The 20,292-nt window shown below is 42.8% G+C and overlaps 1 protein-coding gene across 2 annotated transcripts; it reads right to left on the reverse strand.

The window, feature by feature from the left end:
- Nucleotides 1-2,129: 2,129 nt before the first annotated feature.
- SUCLG1 (succinate-CoA ligase GDP/ADP-forming subunit alpha) lies at nt 2,130-18,830 on the reverse strand. 2 transcript variants are annotated; one of them, XM_041470223.1, is made up of 10 exons: nt 18,684-18,788; nt 12,942-13,010; nt 9,861-9,964; nt 8,903-9,019; nt 8,184-8,396; nt 8,038-8,095; nt 5,640-5,723; nt 4,875-5,026; nt 4,125-4,313; nt 2,130-3,191 (listed from the first exon to the last, which is right to left on the reverse strand). In XM_041470223.1, exons 1-10 carry the CDS (start codon nt 18,733-18,735, stop codon nt 3,165-3,167), a joined length of 1,065 nt encoding a protein of 354 aa, XP_041326157.1. In that variant the 5' UTR covers nt 18,736-18,788; the 3' UTR covers nt 2,130-3,164. The 2 variants fall into 2 exon arrangements, with proteins under 2 accessions (XP_041326157.1, XP_041326236.1); XM_041470302.1 differs by lacking the exon at nt 12,942-13,010 and having other exon boundaries at nt 18,684-18,830.
- Nucleotides 18,831-20,292: the final 1,462 nt, after the last annotated feature.

Genomic DNA, 20,292 nt, shown 5'->3' on the forward strand with positions numbered 1-20,292 from the left:
CGTATAATCTTGGATAGAGAAATACATTTTAAACCCCTTATTCAACAACTCAGGAAAAACAATTATTTAACAATATGGCCAGTAGCATAATCCTAATTTAATTGCTACTGGAGTGCTGCAAGTTGATGGCCAAGCAACTTTTTGGGGGGTTTTTTGGGTTAAAATTTCTGTGGAAAGCATGAAACCTGGACTCTTCCCTCTTCACCAGCTATTTCTAGTCATCCCAAAGCTAGAGGCTGTCTCAGCACTCCAAGCCATGTGCAGATGCTCCAGGTGTGTACACCACCCAGAACCTGCTGCTGCCAGGTATCCACAGCAGCACAGCTCCTTTTGCCACCCTCCAAAATCACCTGCAGGCTCCTAGACCTTCCTAGGAAAAGCTGTCATCTAATCCTGACCAGCACCAGGCGGTGGGAAAGGGAAGGCAAAGGTGATGGTAAACTGAGCAAATAGTTATGTTGGAGCACAAGATTTAATTCCACACTTTCAGCAAAATTAATACTTTGGACAACACAAGATGGACATTGCTTTGAAACCACCAGCACAGAAGTCAGTCTGAAATTCTTATTGAAATGTATCTCTCATGGCTCAGATCCTGGCATTTTCTGGCCCAGTTTGCATTGACACCTGGCTGCTACCAGGGAATCCAATCACTACAAAGTGTTAGGGATCGTCCAGAACCAAGCATTGTCCAGTAAGAGGAAAAATCCCAAGGGGCTCTACATCCTTCTCTCTTTGTTGAAGAAAATCAGCGTGGCAGTAAACTTCCCTGACCAAAATGAACTTACACAATTCATCTCTCAAAAGTGAAACTGATTTATGGACTGACACCACTGTCAAGTGTAGATCAAGAAATACAAGAAGGACTATTTCACAAAACATGGAAACACCAACTTTGGCAGCATTTCTCTTGCACATAAAAACTCTCTGGGTTATACCAGGTTATAGTTATATAGGTTAATTACTAGGTTATAAAGTAGCAACTACTTTAAGGCTCAACACTAATTTAAGTTTGCCTTTTAAAAATGAATAAATAAACAATTTTCCAGATCAGATTACTCAAAATATTTATCCACAAGAACATATGGTACTAAACAGATGTGAACTTTTTCCAAATAGATGCTGTCATTAATTAGCCAATATTTGTCAAGTGCACATTTTTAGGCAGCAAGAAAAAAACTTGCAAACCAAATCTTTCTATCAAAGGTCAGAGTCCTTCTCCATCCTGAGGTGACATCAGTGCCAAGTTAGCACAAACTGCTGCCCAGGCTGGAGCAGATCCAGCAGCTGCTGAGGCACAGCACTGGACACTGCTGCAAACCTCAGAGCCAGGGGTGAATTGCTAAAGCCATCCTCAGATCTCAAAACAGAAGGAAACACTTTCTCAGGGTGCAGCAATCACTGGAGTTTATAGCTGTCTTCTAAAATAGCTGGTTCCTCTAAAAGAGCTCCCAAGGAGCAGTCCTTAGCAGGAAACTCCCTCCACCTCAGCTATCCTGGAAGAGCATCTGTTACAGGGATGAAATTCAGGCAGTTCATCACAGAGCATTGCCCATCCCAAAGGGCACAAGCACAGCACTGCCATGAATTACTCTGATTATCAGGCTCATAAGACTGGCTGCAGTTCCCTGACACTCATTGCTGAGGAACTGCACCCTTGCACAGACTGAGACAATTTAGCAGTGCTATGTCTCCAAAGGGCACCCATCAGTCATTTTGCTCCAGATTAAAACAAGCACCACCAGAAAACTGAGCAGATCTAGTAAAAAAACCCTTCTCTGCTGTCACAGGCTGTATCAAACGATTTACTGCTCAGTGCTGCTTTCAGCTGTCCAGTGACAGGGTGTCAGGTTCCTTTCAGTAAATCATGCCAAGGTGAACAATGCAGCACCTGGTCTCTGTGTCCCAAGGCTGGATCACCTGGCTGGTGCCAGACCATACATCAAGTGCATGAATACACCTGCAGTGTGCAGAGATGTGACCTGTCCCTTATGCACTTCACCAGGGCTTAGCTCCAGGAGCTGCAAATGTCACTACTGACACACCAGATTGCTTCAGGAAGAGAAATTCCACAGGGATTTATTTGAGTAGGAAAACCAAGAACAGTTTTAAATAAATAACGACACGGGTTTTCGTAACAGCACCTTTATGGGAGACAAGGTTAGCTTTAAACAAGTGCCAGGTTACATGAACTTTCAGTCCTCTATATAAAGCAATCTGGGGTTCAATCCATCCTGATGAAACTTGCAACATTTATAGGCACAATACTTGGGCTATATCCACAGTAAAAAAAAAAGAGGGGTATCCATTACAGTGCTGGGAGTGGTTAACAAGAAAGTTACCTTATTATGTTATTTTCTAGAGAATAATAATTGTTCTCCACTATGTCCCATTGTTACTTGGATTTCAGAATACAAGCAGTGCAATGCTAGTTAAGATAAAGATAAAGTGAAAGTTAGGGTAAAAGCAGCTAAAGACCAAATCATCTTCATAGTTCATACAATTTTGAATATATATTTTGCATGTGAAATTATATTAATTTTTATCAGTAACAATTCAATTTTATACACAACAAACGTAACTCCTTGCCAGTAGAGGACTGCACTGTGCATGGCTAATCAGCCTTGAAGAGGAAGTCTGGACCTCAGGCATATCCAGCTACGTGGATCAACACCAATCCCTCCAGATCCAGCAGCTTTGGTTTAATGGACGGAAACTTTGGCCTGTTGTTCAAAGGTACTGGCCAGCAACAAACGAGCAGGACTGGACTTCTTAAAAATAAAGCAAAGTGTGGTATGTGCATAAAGTCAGTGCCTTGATCCTTAAAAGCAGCTCTACAAGCAACTTCACCTTAAAAAGGGGCAGTGCTTAAGTTACAAAAGATTTTGTTTATGATGACTGAAGAAACGGCTCTGCTTCAGGAATTCAAAAGATGGATCAGATTTAGTAGTAGGTTTATTAATTTGCTGTGATTTACAACAGGGTGACAACGTCTGAAACAAGGAGACACCAAAAGAGGTTTAGCCAGGAGGTTTATGGCTTCCCAGTCAAATTCATTGACCAATGTCAAGACATTGGGGCAACTGAAGATTAGCAGACAAAAGATAAGCGGAGGCCGGGTGCTGCACTGGTGTTTTGGAGAAAGTATTCCAGAGTGTCTTCTCTTACAGCAATTTCCTTTTCTCAAACTCCTGCAAAGAGCACACAGATGTTACCAGCAGGAGAAACAGAAAATGCTTCTATTATTCTTTTCTATTTTGAATTACTTTGTATCTTAGGAAGTCTGATGTTAAGAATTAAAAATTAAAATATAAAAAGCATAAAGTGTGCAAGTTAGCGGAAAATGAAACTGTGCATTCTCCCACCTCACATTAACAAGCCAGATATGGAAAGCCAAACTGCAGTCACTGCCAGACTGTAATGCTGTCAAGGAATCATTTGCTCCCAGACACAGCCTAATGGGCTTGAAAAACACCAATTCTGCATCAGAAGTGCAGTAGAATCCTTACGGTGAAGGACTTAAGCCAAGGAAGCAACAAAATCAACATTTTCATTTCAGTAAAGAAAAAGCACAACAAAAGAAGGGAAGAATCCCACAGCAGCCTGTGGAGATGCTGTACTATACAGTCACCACAGGAAACAAAAAACACCTAACAAAGCTGAATTATGCATCTCCTCTAGCTGTGAAGCAATTTCCTTTTTTGGATATGAATTAAGTAAAATGCAAATAATCCCATTCCACACCTCAGTTTTTTAGCAGCATATATTCAACCATAACTCTGAATTATATGCCAAGGCTCTCCTTCCTCAAACACCCTATTTGGAAATAATGTTCTCATATTTTACATTAATTCAGGCTCTTTGCATCCAGAAAATAATTTCAACAAGTCGCTACGCTTGAAAGCAGAATGTAATTTCTTCTCTATTTTGCTACGTTTACTTTTCTATAAAACAATATTAAATAAAACTGTGTGCACATATCTTTTATGTAGCAATTTCAGCTTGTCCAGCAAATAGAGTTCCTATGTTTAAGCAAGTTCAGAGCAGCAGTGTCTGGGTAAGAGATGGACTCCCAGCTCGTATTCCCTCCGAAGTGGCTTCTTGCCAAAGCCTGAGGAACCAACCTTGTAGATGGTGCTGCCCAGCTGGGCAGGGGACATGCTGACCACAACCCCTGCACTCTGGAGGGCTGCAATCTTCTCCTTGGCTCCCCCCTTTCCCCCAGCAATGATGGCTCCAGCGTGGCCCATCCGCCGGCCCGGAGGAGCTGTCAGGCCAGCTATGAAGGACACCACTGGCTTGGCATTGGGGCCCTGGAAGAGATAAATGTGTTATGTGGAGGAGGGTAAGAGGAAAAGAAGTTCCAGGTGGCAAATTGCTCATTTTGTTCATTTTTGTTTTGTTATTTTTTTTATTTAAATTGTTCATTTTTAATTTCAATATCAACTCGCCAGGCAAAGTTATTAAATAAATAGCTCACACAGCACAAAGAAGTGTGGAGTACTTCCTCTCCTGATAATCATCATAAACCAGAAGCAAACCAACTTTAAATCTTTCTACAGACCCATGCATACTACAGAAAAAAAAAAAAAAAAAAAAAGAAATCACTACAAATATTGTTACAGGAATAAAATTCTGAAGTTGACAATGCTCTCCCCATCACAGAACCACAGAATATGCTTGGAAAGACCTTTAAGATCTTCGAGTCCAACCTCAACAACACTCTTAATTTCAACTCTTTTTCTCTAAAAACCCCATGACTCTTTGTGGTTTTTGTAAACAGAGATGAGAGACTGAAATGAGCTTTCCTTGATGTGGCAAAAGAAGCTGGCTAACTATGAAAGTGTCTGGAAGCAAGGTGTTTTAAGACTTACGGAATTATTTTCTTTCAAAAATGCTGCTGCATCTTCTTCAGCATTTCCTCCAATCTCCCCAATCAATATGATCCCCTCAGTATGAGGATCCTTCAGGAAGACATCAAGGCAGTCAATAAAGTTAGTTCCATTGAAGGGATCACCTCCAATACCTACAAAAAAATATTAAAACCATAAAAAAGAGGATAACTCAGGATATTGCACTTACAACTGAAGTTGAGAAGTAAATTTCAGCATGAGAGTATTCCCAAAGGCTCATAAGACAGGCAGCTCTGAAGGCTCTACCCAAGTCAGAGCATGTCAAACTCCTGCTCCAAATACCTCCCCCACAATTCACAGAAAGCTCTGACACCTGAGTGTTCACCTTTCAAACCATAAACCAAATGTTAAGAACACAGCAGGCCCAAGATGCCAGCTCCACAATTTTGGTGTATGAAAACTGAATTTACTTAACACACCCAACTAAATGCCTAAGAATGTCCTAATCCATTATAACTAAACTTCTTGAGACAGTCTGTTTCCAAACTGACATCATATTTGCTGGCAGTTCTCTGTTCAAAGCTGGATTTAAGGCTTTTATTAACCCGATGTGGAAATGATAACAGAAAAGAGCTGTACTCTCCACAGCACAAAGGAATCCCACTTGTCAACACAACTGCCATTCAGCAAATTCTACACTTGCAAAAAGGAATTATTTTGGATTTACACTTGTGAAAGAAAAGCAGATTAGTCCAGGTCCAAGAGGCAGATTCTGAGGGAACCTACCAACACAAAAAGACTGCCCCAACCCAACTTGTGTTGTCTGATGAACAGCTTCGTATGTCAGGGTTCCAGATCTTGACACAATACCTTGAGGAAAGAAAAGAAGATAAACTTACCACTAACACAGCACATAACCAGAGGCAGCTGTTCTTATAGTAATGAAAATCACCTCAGTAAACAACATGAGATTCCAGGTTTTCCAGCTGTCCTTGCCAAAACACTGTAAGATTCTTTCTGTACCACTTCTTGGTTTTCACCTTTTGACACTTAACTCTCAATGGACTAAAGCTGCCCAGAAAGTCAGTAATGTTTTTGTCATGCTAAAGCCTTACCAGGGAAGAAAACTGAAAAGCAAATAAAAGAAAATACTTCTTATCTTGTATGTGAGTAGCTAATGCATGGGACTTAAAACAGAGTTGCAGCTCAACAGTTAACAAAAGGATTCTGTATTGATCACATCTACAGTATGGCCAGGCACACAAGAGATCTTCCATAACAGGAAAATGCTGCACAAATGCAAGTTATCACTATTCAGGTATTTGTTGCTGCTCAACAGAACACACCTGGCATTTACACTGCAGTATCACAAGAGACCCAGTTTTAAATTCAGGATGGAAGGTAGCACAGAGAGCAGGGGCAAAATATTTGCATGGTTTTTTGTTCATTTTTTTCAAGTCAAGACTTCTGTTAGTACTACAAAAGGAAAGGTTTTCAGGAAAAACAGAGACCATCTTCCATCTACTTCAAGCCATATAACAAGGAATATAACACATACATTGCATGAACAGAGGAGAAAATACACCACTAGACTAAGAACCTTAGTTTTATCAACTATTTATACTGTTGGCCAGCTCAGATGTGTTCCAGCACAGGGTTTTTTCCTTGCTATGTTTGAAAAGGCCTCCCTGTTTACCACTAAGATCAGATTGCCTCAGAGAAGCTACAGATGAAAGTCCAAAGACTGTGGCTATTTTTATACCTTGCATCACAGTATATTCAGATGATTATTGGATGCCTCACAGTAATAGAAAGCTGGAGAGCACATCTCACCAAAGGTCACACGTTAGATGAAATTGGGAGGGTGGCATATCTACATTTTTATTCTTTGATTCTTGGATCACCATTGAAAACATTTCCAGCAATGGCAGAGCTACTGGATTCAAGATGTTAAATATTCTTTTGCACTTGATGTGTCTTGCATTCAGATTCTAATAACTTGTGGCTGCAACACATTTCTTGTATATATTTAGAAAATCAGAACAGAACTTTGATTCAGAAGGGAGCTCAGAGTAACACTGGTTGATGTTCCCTTTTACAGTCATAGAGCAATGTCTCAGTGGTTTTTATAAAGGGCCTAATTGCAGCCATTTGATTTTTCACTTCCAGGTTTATGGGTACTTGTGAAAGCTGATGGTGGAACATGAGTGCTAACACATCTTCCAGCATTCCTTAGGTGCAGTCTAGTCTCAAGCCAAGAGTGGTCACATAGCAGAGGGAGCTCCTCATGATAAAAAAATGCACTGAGTCCCTGTAATTCAACAGCACTGAACAGGCTTTCCCACAATAAACACATTTTCCATCAAAAAAAAAGGAAATGCTGCAAAGGGTACTATTGTGCTCAAGTGAAACTAGTTCCCTTGCTGACAGGCAACAGCAGCATGTGCTGTTTACAGAAATATTTCTGAAGCTCTACGTAAGTACAAATGGACATTTCAGAAGAAATCTCTCTACAGGTCTTGAACTGCATTATTTGAAAATAAAAAAATCAAGTTGTTATTTCTATAGTTTACAACAAGGAGCTGACAGAAGTCAGGACAAGAGACTTGCATGTAACAGGGTGTGTAACTCATTACACACAGGGGCTGTGACCAATACTGATTATGAACAAGTCACTGCCTTCCTGCCCTTTACCACACTGCCTGAAAATTTGGTATATTTGTCACTTCCACTTGTGATGGTTTCATAGTTGTCTAAATTGTGTTATAAACTTCTCTGTAGTCTCTTCTCTTTGCTGAAGTACTGAGATCACCAGAAGAGTAGGATCCCAGTCTCAAGCAGCCAAGCTGGTGGAAGGAATAGTGTTGGAGAGCTTAGTGCTCTCAAATCTCAAGAAAAATGAAAGATACCGAGAAAAGTGGACGAGATCAAGTCAATCACATTACCTACAGGAATTCCCAACTGCTTTGCCTCTACCATCAGCACCCAGTGTCTACTGTGGAAGAATTCCAGATTTGGGCCTTCAGGATTGATAATGCTAAAATTCATGTACAAATTGAGGACAGAAAAGCTGTCCCACAGTGTTATCAACTCTCTCCAGGGCAGGATGTGCCTTGCCTCAGAGGAAGAACACTAGAGCACCAAACTTGTGTTTTAGATGACGCATAAATATTCAACAACTCACCAATTCTTCCTTTCTTGTGAATGTGACCAGGCATGATACCAATTTTACATTCTCCAGGCTAAGGAAAGAGTGGGAGAAGTCAGATGGAACATTCAAAGCACCACTAGGAACAGTTCAGCCTTGGACCAAAGCCAGAGGTGACTTACATTGATGACCCCGGGGCAGTTGGGGCCCACCAGGCGGGTCTTGTTCTGCCGCAGCAGCCGGTGTTTGACGCGCACCATGTCCTGCTGGGGGATGCCCTCAGTGATGCACACCACCAGGGGCATCTCTGCATCGATGGCCTCGTTGATGGCAGCAGCAGCAAATGGGGGAGGGACGTAGATGACAGTGGCTGAAGCACCCGTTTGTTCTTTGGCCTGCAAGGGACACAAGAAGAAACACATTGTGTGTTTAGCGGGGCTGAAGAGAATGTTTTTAACAACAGGTCATTTAAAATACATCCATTCTCAGGCATGAATTAAGGATTTGTATTAATCTACTATCATCTAAGCAAGTGTTAAATTCCCTGAAGACGGGGCACAACCAGGAACTGAGAACTGACCACTGTCTGGGAAGGATCTGCCCTGTGATCACCATCATAAATGCTCTTACATAACAGTTTGCTAAAAATTCTTCATGCACAGCAGAATCAATCAGAAACTAGCTGCATTCATAAAGCAAGTGTACCAGGCTCTGTGAACTTCACAGTGGAAGCCAAACTGGTGCCTGACCACCCTGAATGCTCTCTCTTTTACAAGGCTTCTGTTTCACTCTGTGCCCAGTGACATCCACGGCTCAAATATTTGTCTCTCCAGTGTGAGTCATGAAATAAGGAACCCTTCAGCTTTAAACTCTGTGCCCTCCAGTCACTGCTGCAAATTACCTCCTTCACAGAATTAAACACAGGCAGACCTAGATGAGTTTTTCCCCCTTTCCCTGGAGAAATTCCTCCAACTAGATTGGTGCCATAGTCCAATGCCTGCTGGCTGTGAAAGGTGCCCTATGAGAAAGAAAATAAGTAAATTTAGAAGGCATGCAACAGCAAATAAACTTAACCAAAAACTTTGATGTTATCTATAATTCTGAAGGCAATTTATGTCACTGAAATTTGCAATAAGAAGGGAAGTTTTCACTACACATACATATATACATATATAATAACGTATTTTGGCGAGTGCATCCACATGTTTTAAATGCATTTGGAATATGCTAATATGGTATTTTTTTCAATCATGGCACTGTAATTTCATGCTTAAGAGTATTCTGTTGTGTGCTGCTAACACACCTGCAGACACAGCAGCCAGTTTCTTTCCCACATCAAGTCTGGAAGATGACAAACACTACAGTGAAATAGAAATTAGCATGCTCATCCATGACTAGCTGATAGTCTAACAAAAGCAGCCTTCTCTGCCTGCAAATTTGCAAAAGAGTGAATCTGAGAAAATTATTAAATATCCTGAAATAAAAACAGAAATTTAGTTCATAGACATTGATATTGAAATGCATTTGTGAAAGAAGCACTTTGAAAATGGGAAGGTTTTTGCAGTTTTTTTGCAAACAGCCTTTTACAAAGAAAGCCTTTCAGCTGTATACAATATGAAAAAAATGAAAAGCACTATAATAGAGATGACTCAAAACCAACATTCAAGCTTGTGCACAAGTATTTGGGCCAAGGAATGTAAACTACAGTGCTGAAGGGACCTTCCTGATGGTGAAGGAACTCCAGCTTCCTATCAACACAGACAAAGGCAGGATATAAACCATTTCATACATAACTATGTTTTCTGAGCAATTAACCTTCTGACTGAAAGGCTGATAGAAAACATGACTTACAGACATACCTGTTTGCCTGTAAAACCCTGACAGATAACCTTTGTGTTCTTGTTAACATATAGGTTTTTCCTGGATGCTGTGTAGGAGCAGTGTCGGACTCCATTCTGTTGGACTGGAGAGAAAAGAGAAGAGAGCACAAACCATTAATCCTCTCCTTTGGTAGACTCTGAGTCAAAACATGTCCTGCTAAGTAAGTGCATATCAGTCAATGCTTGTATCAAAAAATCACGAGCAGCTCATGTTTTCAAGAAACCTCATTCAGTGCTTGTCAGGCTAAGACATTAAACACCTGTAGCTCACCTATTATGCCAATTACTCAATTTACTAGAAATTAGGAGAGGTTTCTCATGCTGAGTACTCGGTTTCAGGATTCCTCCCGACAGAAACAACTTCTTAAGCACCTCTTTCATTTGCAAACAAACACGTTTTTATCTTCTCAGATACTCTGCAAAGTGACAAAGCAGAGCTAATATCCTGATAAAATCTTGAGACTGTTACAACGCTGGTACTATGTGACACCTCCTGTGAACAGAGCACAGTCCAGAGCAGACAATGAGAGACACTGAGGAGCTTAAGGGTCCCTCAGCCCAGGAAAAACCTGATGCTATGTAAGACAGCAAGAGATCTTTTTCCAAGATTCCTAGCTATGGCATCACTGCTGGACACACATTTGGGCTCAAGAGGAAACACAGCTCTCCAGATACTCCACTAGAGTGATTTTCAATTTAGTTCTCACAACTAGAAAAAGAGCACGGTGTGTGCTGGCAACAAAAAAGCCAAGGGGAATGACTGCATCTGTGCTGAAGGGAAAGGAATGATGACAGCAAATGCACAGAATGTTACCACAGAAGAAAGCCTGAGACGAGAAGAGAGGGCTTCTGGTATAAATAGGATGCACACCTACATTTATTGCCATATGCTTTTTCAAACACCACAGTTTTGAGGGGATCAGAACCAATTTATTCCTTGCAAGTGTCTGACAAAATAAAGCTTAATTTATACATAGAGTGACCCTGGGAAGGCACAATCCTAATACAAGATCTCCAATATATACACCAAAATGTTACTGTTTACCCCTTCAGCTCTTTTAAAACTTTAGCAATTAAGACTTAAGAAAGTAAATAGTGCAGTTGAAATCAAAATAACAGACCCTGAATCATGGTCCCCAGACTGTTCCATATACGTACTCAGGCACATCTGAACAAGAGAATATTTTTTTCCTTTTTCTCTTTTTAGGAAGGGAGTAAAAGCTTTTAAGGAGAAAGAAGCAAAAAGTATCTTTATGATAATACACAGAATTTGTTAAGATGCATTATTAAATTATTATAATAACAGAATTTCTATGGGTTGTAAATCTGCAGAAACATACACACACATTTCCATCACAGAACTTCACGCTTCTCTCTTGCCAACTAAAGTTTAGTGCTACACTGCTTTTATGCTTCAGTTGTATTCAAAGGAGTGAACAGAAAAACCAAACCATGCCAGAAGCAGCCTACACACATCAGTGCTACTGCTAAACCTAAAGTCCTTACTCCATTCTTAGAAAGTGCTGGCAAACCCAGGGTTTAACTCCAGCCACCTTCTGTTCTCTAAGGAGCTGTAGCAAATCCTCAACTTCATGCAGACACAAAGTAAAACTCCACAAAGAAAGGAACAGCCTAAGATGCAGCAAACTTGTGAGAGAAGTGGCAAAAGTGCACTTCAGCTTAGTGACCTTCAGGGTTTTAACCTAAACCACAACAAATACTGCTGCAGAACTTGTTATGCCAGGAAACACAAAGCAGTAACAGACAAAATCCACCTGAAATCCTTAGGAAAAGCCATAAAAACAAACAAACAAACAAACAATTGTATACTGGGCTGCATCCAAAGCAGCGTGGGCAGGGTGAGGGAGGGGATTCTGCCCCTCTGCCCCACTCAGGTGAGACCCCACCTGCAGAGCTGTGTCCAGCTCTGGGGCCCAGCACAGGAAGGATGTGGAGCTGCTGGGGTGAATCCAGAGAAGGGCAGGAAGTTGATGAGAGAGATGGAGCTATGAGGATGCTATGAGGAAATGCTGAGAGAATTGGGATTGCTCAGCCTAGAAAAGTGAAGCCTTTGGGGTGACTCAATTCCCTTCAGTACCTGAAGGAAACTTACAGGAAAGATGGACCAAGACTATTGACAGGGGCATGTAATGACAGGACAAGGGGGAATGGCTTCAAAGTGGAAGAGAGCACATTTAAATTGGGTATTAGAGAAAAAAGCCTGTACTGTGAGGGTGGTGAGCCCCTGGCACTGGTTGTCCACAGCCACGGCTGCCCCATCCCTGGAGTGTTTCAGGCTGGGCTGGATAGGGCTTGGAGCAACCTGGTCTACCTTTGGGGTGACTCAATTCCCTTCAGTACCTGAAGGAAACTTACAGGAAAGATGGACCAAGACTATTGACAGGGGCATGTAATGACAGGACAAGGGGCAATGGCTTCAAAGTGGAAGAGAGCACATTTAAATTGGGTATTAGGGAAAAAAGCCTGTACTGTGAGGGTGGTGAGACCCTGGCACTGGTTGTCCACAGCCACGGCTGCCCCATCCCTGGAGTGTTTCAGGCTGGGCTGGATAGGGCTTGGAGCAACCTGGTCTAGTGGAAGGTGTCCCTGCCCATGGCAGGGGGTGGAACAAGATGATCTTTAAGGTCACCTTCCAAGCCAAAGCATTTTGTGATTTTATGATTTTATGAAAATATGTCTAAGGTCGAGATTTAATGAACAAAGGCTACCAGGCTGGCTGTAGGAGGGGAGAGAGAAGCCACTGCTACAGAAGACAGCACAGGATAATCTTTGTCCTAGGCTGAGGACTTGGTCTTCCTAGGCAGGGCTGCAAGGCCCTGCCTGCAAAGGCACATCTGGTGAAGAGCAGCCTGCCTCCAGAAAGGGGAGAGGCAAAACAAAACCAGGAACAGCTGGAATGCTGGTCAGGAGAGCAGGGAATGATCTACCTGAGCCCAGTCACTCAGGCAATCCCTCACTGTCAGATGTGCCTGGGTGACACCCAACCCTGAGGACAGCAGAGGATGATTCCCCTTGAGAAGGAGCTGTTCCAGTCCTTACCACCAGTGAGGCCTTGGGGAGAACACTCCAGGCTTCCAGGAGAATGGCAATGACTGTTTGAAAATGGGCCTGCAAGGGGAAAGAACAAACAGGCAACATAAACTGATTCAGATCTAAGTTTTACAGAGCCTGTGCCCAATCACTGGCAAATCCAACTGCAAAGAGGAATACTTGCTAGCCACCTGTCACTGAGCAATTTCAGTACTTTGAAAAACATAAAAATCACAAAATGGGTCATGTTGGAAGGGATTACAGTGGGTCACTGGTCCAACCTCCCTGCTCAAGCAGGGTCATCCTACAGCACATTGCACAGGATTGTATCCAGATGGTTCCTCAATATCTCCAGTGAGGGAGACTCCAGCGCCTCCTTGCTGATGACAAACTCACAAATAGTCACAATTTCTCTACACCTTATAGCAATTGTACACTCCCAGTTCAACTGTTCATTCATTCAGATCTAGTTTCAGATTTCTACAACTTTGCACAAAAATGTTTTTGAAAGCTTAAGTTTGCCAGTCCTCCATTTTCAGAAGACAGTAATAATATATTTTTCAAGGACAAAAAGCTCTTGAGCATTTTCTAAACTATCAAAAAAAATTTAGGCACTGATATCTAAACAGCATTAAATTAAAATTTAAGCTTTGTGTGGATTTACCCTTAAAATCCATGTGCTTCTTGCAGTATGGCCTTGCTTCAGAGAAAATATAGCTGGTTCAAAAATCCTGGCTGTAGATTTGAGCCCTTTGCTGTCTCCAGAGGCAGGCAGCTTAGCATGGGCAAATGTCTGGAGAGCAACATATTTTTGACGTGATTTATGGAAAAAAAAAAACCTAAAAATCACCTTGCAGTCTCTGGGCTGGATGAGTCTGAGTTTCTGTGTTTTTTCAAATGGTTTGATACAGTTCTGTACTTGTGCTCCTGGCCCCAGCTGCAGCAGCAAGGTTTGCCTCAGTTATCAGCAGAGGGGAGCAGCAGCAGGGCCATGGGTCAGGATGAGGTTCTGCTCCACGTGGCACAAACAGCAAGCCCTGGGTGCAAGCAGCTGGCAATTTCAATAGTTAAAGACAGATCCAAGATGAGAAGGAAACAGGTGGAAAGTGGAAATGGCATGCCCAAGTTCACAGCAGGTATGAGTCAGAAATAGAAGCCAAGTCTCAACTTCCACCCAGGACCTGCTTCACAACTTCCAAATCCATCCAGACAATTGATTTTACTACAAAAAAAAAAAATCTGGGTGCTTAGGTGTAAATGCATGCTGCTTCATGAAGACTGGAGGAAAAATAAAATTTAAAAAAAATGTTCTTCAGCTGTGAACCAGCAAGGCCAAACCCACTGGTGATGCTATTTTAATGCTCTCATCTAAATTACAGGCCAAAGGTGAAGGCTCCAGATGAAGTCCTAGAGCATAAGGACAAGTCTTATCAAATCCAACTTTTCCCAAAAGCACAGGGAAAATGTTACATTTTGTCAAGTCAGAGTTCTAAGATAACATTACCATGTCCAACAAAGGCCTGTAATAGACTTTTAACAAAGTGTATTAAAAATAAAATAAGAGTCTGGACAATCTTTCCAGACACAATATTCATTTCTGCCCCACCCCTGTTCAGTTTGTGGTTTAAAAATAAAGTTATACAAATAACAAGATTATTTATTTTGGCTTTTCAGTACTTTAATTCTACTTAGCTAAAAAGTGAGATGTACTGTGGCAAGAGCCTACTTTGGTCCATTGTAAAGGAAAACAGTTATGAAAAGTGCTCAAGTACCCAACCTCTGCCATCTCAGGGGAGATTTGAAAAGCAATATCTAAATTTAGCAGTGGGGCATAAGCCTGCATATGGAACACCAGCTGTTTTACAGTCAAGAAACCTTATTAGAAACTAAGGGACAGAGTTACTCCAACACCACACACTGCTGCTGGTTCCTCTGGCATTTCCAGGCAACGAGGCCCCAGCCAAGAGCAGAACTGCTCTTGTACTCACTGCAGTACAAATAATTGGAAAATCTACCTCATTTACCTCTTAGGAAAAAATCTCACAATCCCAAGGCTCAAGCAGGACTTAAAGCTCACTTGTGCATTCCAATTAACAAGCCTTTCTAGAAAAATACCCTATTATATTTATCATGGAGTCCAAACAGGAATTTACACGTTAAAAAGAAAACTGATCCATTTACAAGGTATGTTAAAGAACACAGGGTATTTAAATACCATTTACACTGAGCTTTCAGGCCCTCCTTGAGCAGCAACACCTCTCAGGCTCAAATGTCATTTAAAACAATGCAACCCAAGCTACATTTCATGGAATCACAGAATGGTTTGGGTTGGAAGGGACCTTTAGAGGTCAACTAGTCCAAACCCTTCTCTATTTGGGTTGTTCAAACAGTGACAGCACAGATCCTAAAGGCTGAATCTCTTCTTCATCCAAACTATACAAAGCTCAGAACTTACTATTTTCAGGTCTTCTTGTATGATTTCCTATGGACACAAATCCAATCAAAATGTCTCCTTCTTACCCATATTTACCCCAGATTAAAAAAAAAAAAAAGAAAATTTGGAAGCTGAGGTAGCATCTGTGGCTGTTCATAAAAGAAGCCCAGTATAAGAGGAAGGTGAAACAGCAAATTCCTCTCCACAATGACCTGAGCTGACACCAACATTGCCAGAAGACTGAAATTCTTCCTCTATTGCTCCTTGAAATACCCATAGAACTTGGGAGATGAAGGAAGATATTCCCTTTCTTTTCTATTACCCATTTAAGGAAAGAAGAATAAGTGAAATTCTTCCTCTATTGCTCCTTGAAATAGCCACAGAACTTGGAGATGATGGAAGGTACTCCTTTTCTTTTCTATAACCTATGTAAGGAAAGAAGAAAGCCTTAGAAATCATAGGAGCTCCAATGTAAGTGGGGAAAATGGAGGCCAGTGTAGGGGAAGCTCAGGGAAGGACTGAGGTATGAGGAGAGCTACTTAAAATGCTGTGTCTTTTTTACACACACACATCCCAACTCCTCCTCTTTATCTCCCATCAGTTACGGGCCTTCAGCTTGCTCCTCAGAGTTCCTTCCAATGTTTTCTACAAATTTAATTTACATTTTTATGACCATCTCCTTTCTCCTTCCTCTGCCAACAAATGCAAGGCCCGAGGAAGACACATCAGGAACAGTTGTGGGGAGCTCCTGACAGTGCAGAGGAGCATAAACCCATCCCCAGAACTCACTGAGAAGTTATCAGTTACATTAGCAGAAGATGCTCCTTGATGACAAAGAAGCCTTCATGCTATTGAGGGATTGTTCAAAATATCCTTTAAGAGGATTATGCACTCCAGGATTCCTGTTTATCAGTCCTCAGGTTCTCTCCTCTCACCCTTCCTGCCAAATTCCTGTTAATGACGGAAACCCAGATCTGTGACCATGAAATAGGAGTTGAGGAATTAAGTAAATTAATCAGGCTGCAAAGGGCAGATGCAATGCCTACACTACACCCATCACATTAAAACAAATTGACAACCAGTGGAAGATGACATTCAGAAAAATTTCAGTTCTTTCAACACATCTCTTTCCTAATCCAAGTCTCTCCTCAGTACAAATCCACTACTTCCTACAAGCCAACAAGCTGCTTTTCCCCAGGGATCCTCCACCAAGAATGTGAGCAGGTAAAGGTTTGTGAGCTTTCCTCCCTCCACACTGTTGACATAAAAACAATTAAGGCATTCTTCAGTTTGGGTTGTTATTTCTGCAGCAATCCTTTGCCAGGGTTACTCACATAATTACTGTAATCTTTTAATCTAAGAGCTCTCCAAAGCCTTCTAACACGTCCAGGACATGGAACCCCTAATCCTGACTCTCCAGTCAGTTCAGATGCCTACAAAAACTCTTCAAGGGTATGGACAAGCACAGATCTCTCCTAATGCTGTCCATACACCAGCTGTGCTCTGAGCTGACCTTTGAACAGCACTCACCATTTATTGACAGATTTCATACTCCATTTCCACAGCTTTCTCATCTCAACCTTAGGGATACACACCCTGCACGTTCCTTCAGCAATGCACCAACAAAAACAAGGTTTGCATCTCTTTTGCAACAGAACACACTGGGCACTCATGATTTCAAATCATTCAGAGAAGCAGATGTTAATTGTTAGTGAAAATGTACATACAAAGCTCAAATTTAAGGTTTCAGCAGTCTTTAAAGGGTAAAGAGTATCAAACTAAAGATTTCTAATGAAGGACTATTTCATCTTGCAGGAGTTTCTGTAAAAGACTTAATGAACAGCTGCATAAAGACACTTCTTGAGCCACTTAGATTTCTTCCTCCTTTCTACCCCCCAAAATGATTTTATAACTATTCCCTGTATCTCTTACTGCTGTTTGTAAAGGGAACAATGTGGGGTTTTAACACATAAAACCGCACTCAAGACTAGCTTTGCTGGGAGTATAAATTAAACTAAATTGGAAGGTGCTACATTCCCATCTGTTCCCCTCCATCAGAACCAATTCTTATTGGGCCCACGGGAGCCAATTCAAAAAAGCTGAAGTGGCAGAAATTAACAGCACAAATAGTTTTCTGATCTTGCTTGTGGATAACAAGAGGCAGGAATGGATACCCACCTGGAGAGTAGGTGTGCCACAGGAACTACTCAGAGCAGCCTGGGGTTGTGAGATCACATTACCTGACCTGCAAGTCACCACACCACCGAGACAAAAACACTTTACGTGCAGTCAAATGAGGTAGGTTTGAGTTTGTTCATTCATTTTCAGCTACAAGAACCACATTAATGCACCTCTGTTTACATTCCTAGTAACTGCTCTTGTGCCTGGGCATACCCACACTGATCTCATAGAATGGTTTGGGTTGGAAAGGACCTTAAAGACCATCTCATTCCAATCCCTTGCCATAGGCAGGGACACCTTCCACTAGAGCAGGCTGCTCCAAGCCCCATCAACCTGGCCTTGGACGTGTCCAGGGACGGGGCAGCCACAGCTTCTCTGGGAAACCTGTTCCAGTTTCCTCACTGTAAAAAATTTCTTCCTAATATCCAATCTGAACTTACTCTCTTTCACTTTGAAGCCACTATCCTTTTTCTATCACTACAAGTCTCCTTTTCAAGAGGATGCAGCCAAAGAAAAAGCACACTGGAAAGAAGAGGAAAAAAAAAGAAAAAAAAAAAAAAAAAAAGGAGAAAAGCACTTTATTTTCCATTGTGATGTTCAGAACAACACATATTAAAAGTTTCGAGCTGAAGTACTAGTCTCAGACTGCTCGCATTCTCCAAAAAGGGAAGTCTACAACCTTATCCTTGGCAACAGAAAGAAGTTTAGCAAGCTGTGCTGAAACCACAGGGTAATTCAAGGCCCTCCAGAGGCCTCCAGCCCCAGCTCTACGGGCTCCCTCCGGCCCTTGCCTTTGGAGTCTTTCCGGGGAAAACCTCCCCGTGCCCCACACGTGCGGCCGCCCACCCTCCACGGGAAACTTCCCATTACATTTACAAACAGCTCCCTCGCAGCCAGGCGTGCCCCTGCCCCGATCCTGCCCGCTCCCAACGCCCAGCGATGCCCGGAGCAGCGCCGGCAGCAGCGCGGGTTCCCTCGGGGACAGCCCGAGTCCCGCCCCGGTGCCCGCGGGCCGAGCGCGCCCGGCCGCGCTCCGCCGTGACCTTGCCCGGCCCCTGCCCTGCCCGGCCCGGCCGGGCCCCGGCGCTGCCCCCGGCTCCCGCGGCGGGGCCGGGAGGGCTCGTCCCGGTACTCACGGCGGAGGAAGCGGCCGAGCAGGCGGGCGGCGGCGGGGCTGCAGCGAGACATCGTCCCGTCCGCAATGACGGCGGCGGCGGCCCCGAGCTCGGCCCGCCCCGGCGGCGGAAGCGGCTCCGCGCGGCCTTCTGGGTGTTGTAGGCACGGGAGCCATGAGGGTGGGGAAGGGCTCCGGGATCAGCGAGTCCGAGCTGCCACCCTGCAGCTACGAACACGTCGGTCTGTCCTCAAACACCGCCAGGGACGGTCACTGCGAGGGGCTGTGGACTCCCTCAAAGGCAGGGAGGCCCTGCAGAGAGACCTCAGCGCCTCACAGAATCACAGGAGGGGTCAGGTTGGGAGGAACCACAGTGCATCACCCGATCCAACCCATGCCATCAGCTGCCTCCAGAAACGTTCCTGTAAATATAATGGGTACAAATAATTGTGTATTTTTGGGCATAGATGGGGTGGGGAGGGCTGTGGGAGTGGTTGAGAAGAGAGAAAGTATTGCTTTGGAGCAAAAATAAACAAGCAAAGTCATGCTCTGGTTTCTTCCTGATTTATTAATTAATTGTGTCCCTAAAACTGAGTCTGGAAGGAGGCTGTAATAAATGAAGCATCCAAATGTTAAGCTTCTCATGAGGTACCCCATTAGGTGGACACACATGCACTGATTTTATAAAGAACTCCCTTACTACTAAAAGATTTATACCTGGATCCATTTCCAAATCAATTTTTCCTTGAGGCTTTCACTAAGACTCTTGTGGAGATTACAGAATTTGAGTTAGCTGCCAATGCATCATCATTCTGTATACAGAAACATTTCACTTTTTCAGTGTTTTTAATAGGATCATGTAAGATGAGGGTAGGGGTTGTTGGTTTGATGGCTTGGTTTTTTTAAACCTCAGTAGCAGAAACATCTCTTCAGTCCTTTTCATTCAAACCTTCCTGTGTATGGAGTCTTTTGAGTCTGTAATTAACATCAATGCAAGGCATCATCACTCTAACTGTTGAAGTTTCAGGGTATAGAAACGAGCTGTACAATATGTTAATTGGCCAGACATACATGGAATTGAGGAAAAATAAACTTATTTTCAATTTTTTTTTAATGCAGTGGTTTGGTTCCTGTCAGAGAACACTCTGTCCAACCAACATTAATTTTGCTGATTTATTCAACTGCCTAAAAAGAAACCATTCAGCCCAGGGAGAAACAATGCAGCAATTATCAACACTCAGGTAGCAGTGACAGGGGCTGCCTCACAAAGCTCAGGTCAGAGCCAGTTCTAGTGGCCAAAGGACTCCTAGGATGTTTGCCCCTTCCTTATGCCACAAACATTGTGGTGAACTTCCCACCAGGCAGAAATCCTTCAGGATAATCTTGTTGCCCAGAAAAGCTGTGAATTCCCCATCCCTGGAAGTGTTTGAGACCAGACTTGCTGGGGCTCTGAGCAGCCTGGCCTAGTGGGAGGTGTCCCCACCCATGGCAGGGGATTGGACCTGGGTGGTTTTTAATGTCCCTTCCAAGCCAAGCCATTCTGTAATTCTGTGGCAGGAGTCACACACTCGATCCGTACAATAAACTCAGACATATTAAAAAACTTCAGGTTGTGTTCAGCCTGGCATCTG

Source organism: Pyrgilauda ruficollis, unplaced genomic scaffold (assembly GCF_017590135.1).
Source record: "Pyrgilauda ruficollis isolate IOZ18807 unplaced genomic scaffold, ASM1759013v1 scaffold1, whole genome shotgun sequence".
In the NCBI taxonomy this organism is placed as follows: Eukaryota; Metazoa; Chordata; class Aves; order Passeriformes; family Passeridae; genus Pyrgilauda; species Pyrgilauda ruficollis.

Coding starts and splice junctions, on each gene's coding strand:
- SUCLG1 (XM_041470223.1), bottom strand. CDS start 18,735: ATGTCTCGCTGCAGCCCCGCCGCCGCCCGCCTGCTCGGCCGCTTCCTC. Junction 9,965..12,941: donor TCCCCAAGGCCTCACTGGTG/GTAAGGACTGGA, acceptor TTTTCTCTCCAG/TCCAACAGAATGGAGTCCGA. Junction 8,397..8,902: donor TGTTTAATTCTGTGAAGGAG/GTAATTTGCAGC, acceptor TGTCCCTTGCAG/GCCAAAGAACAAACGGGTGC.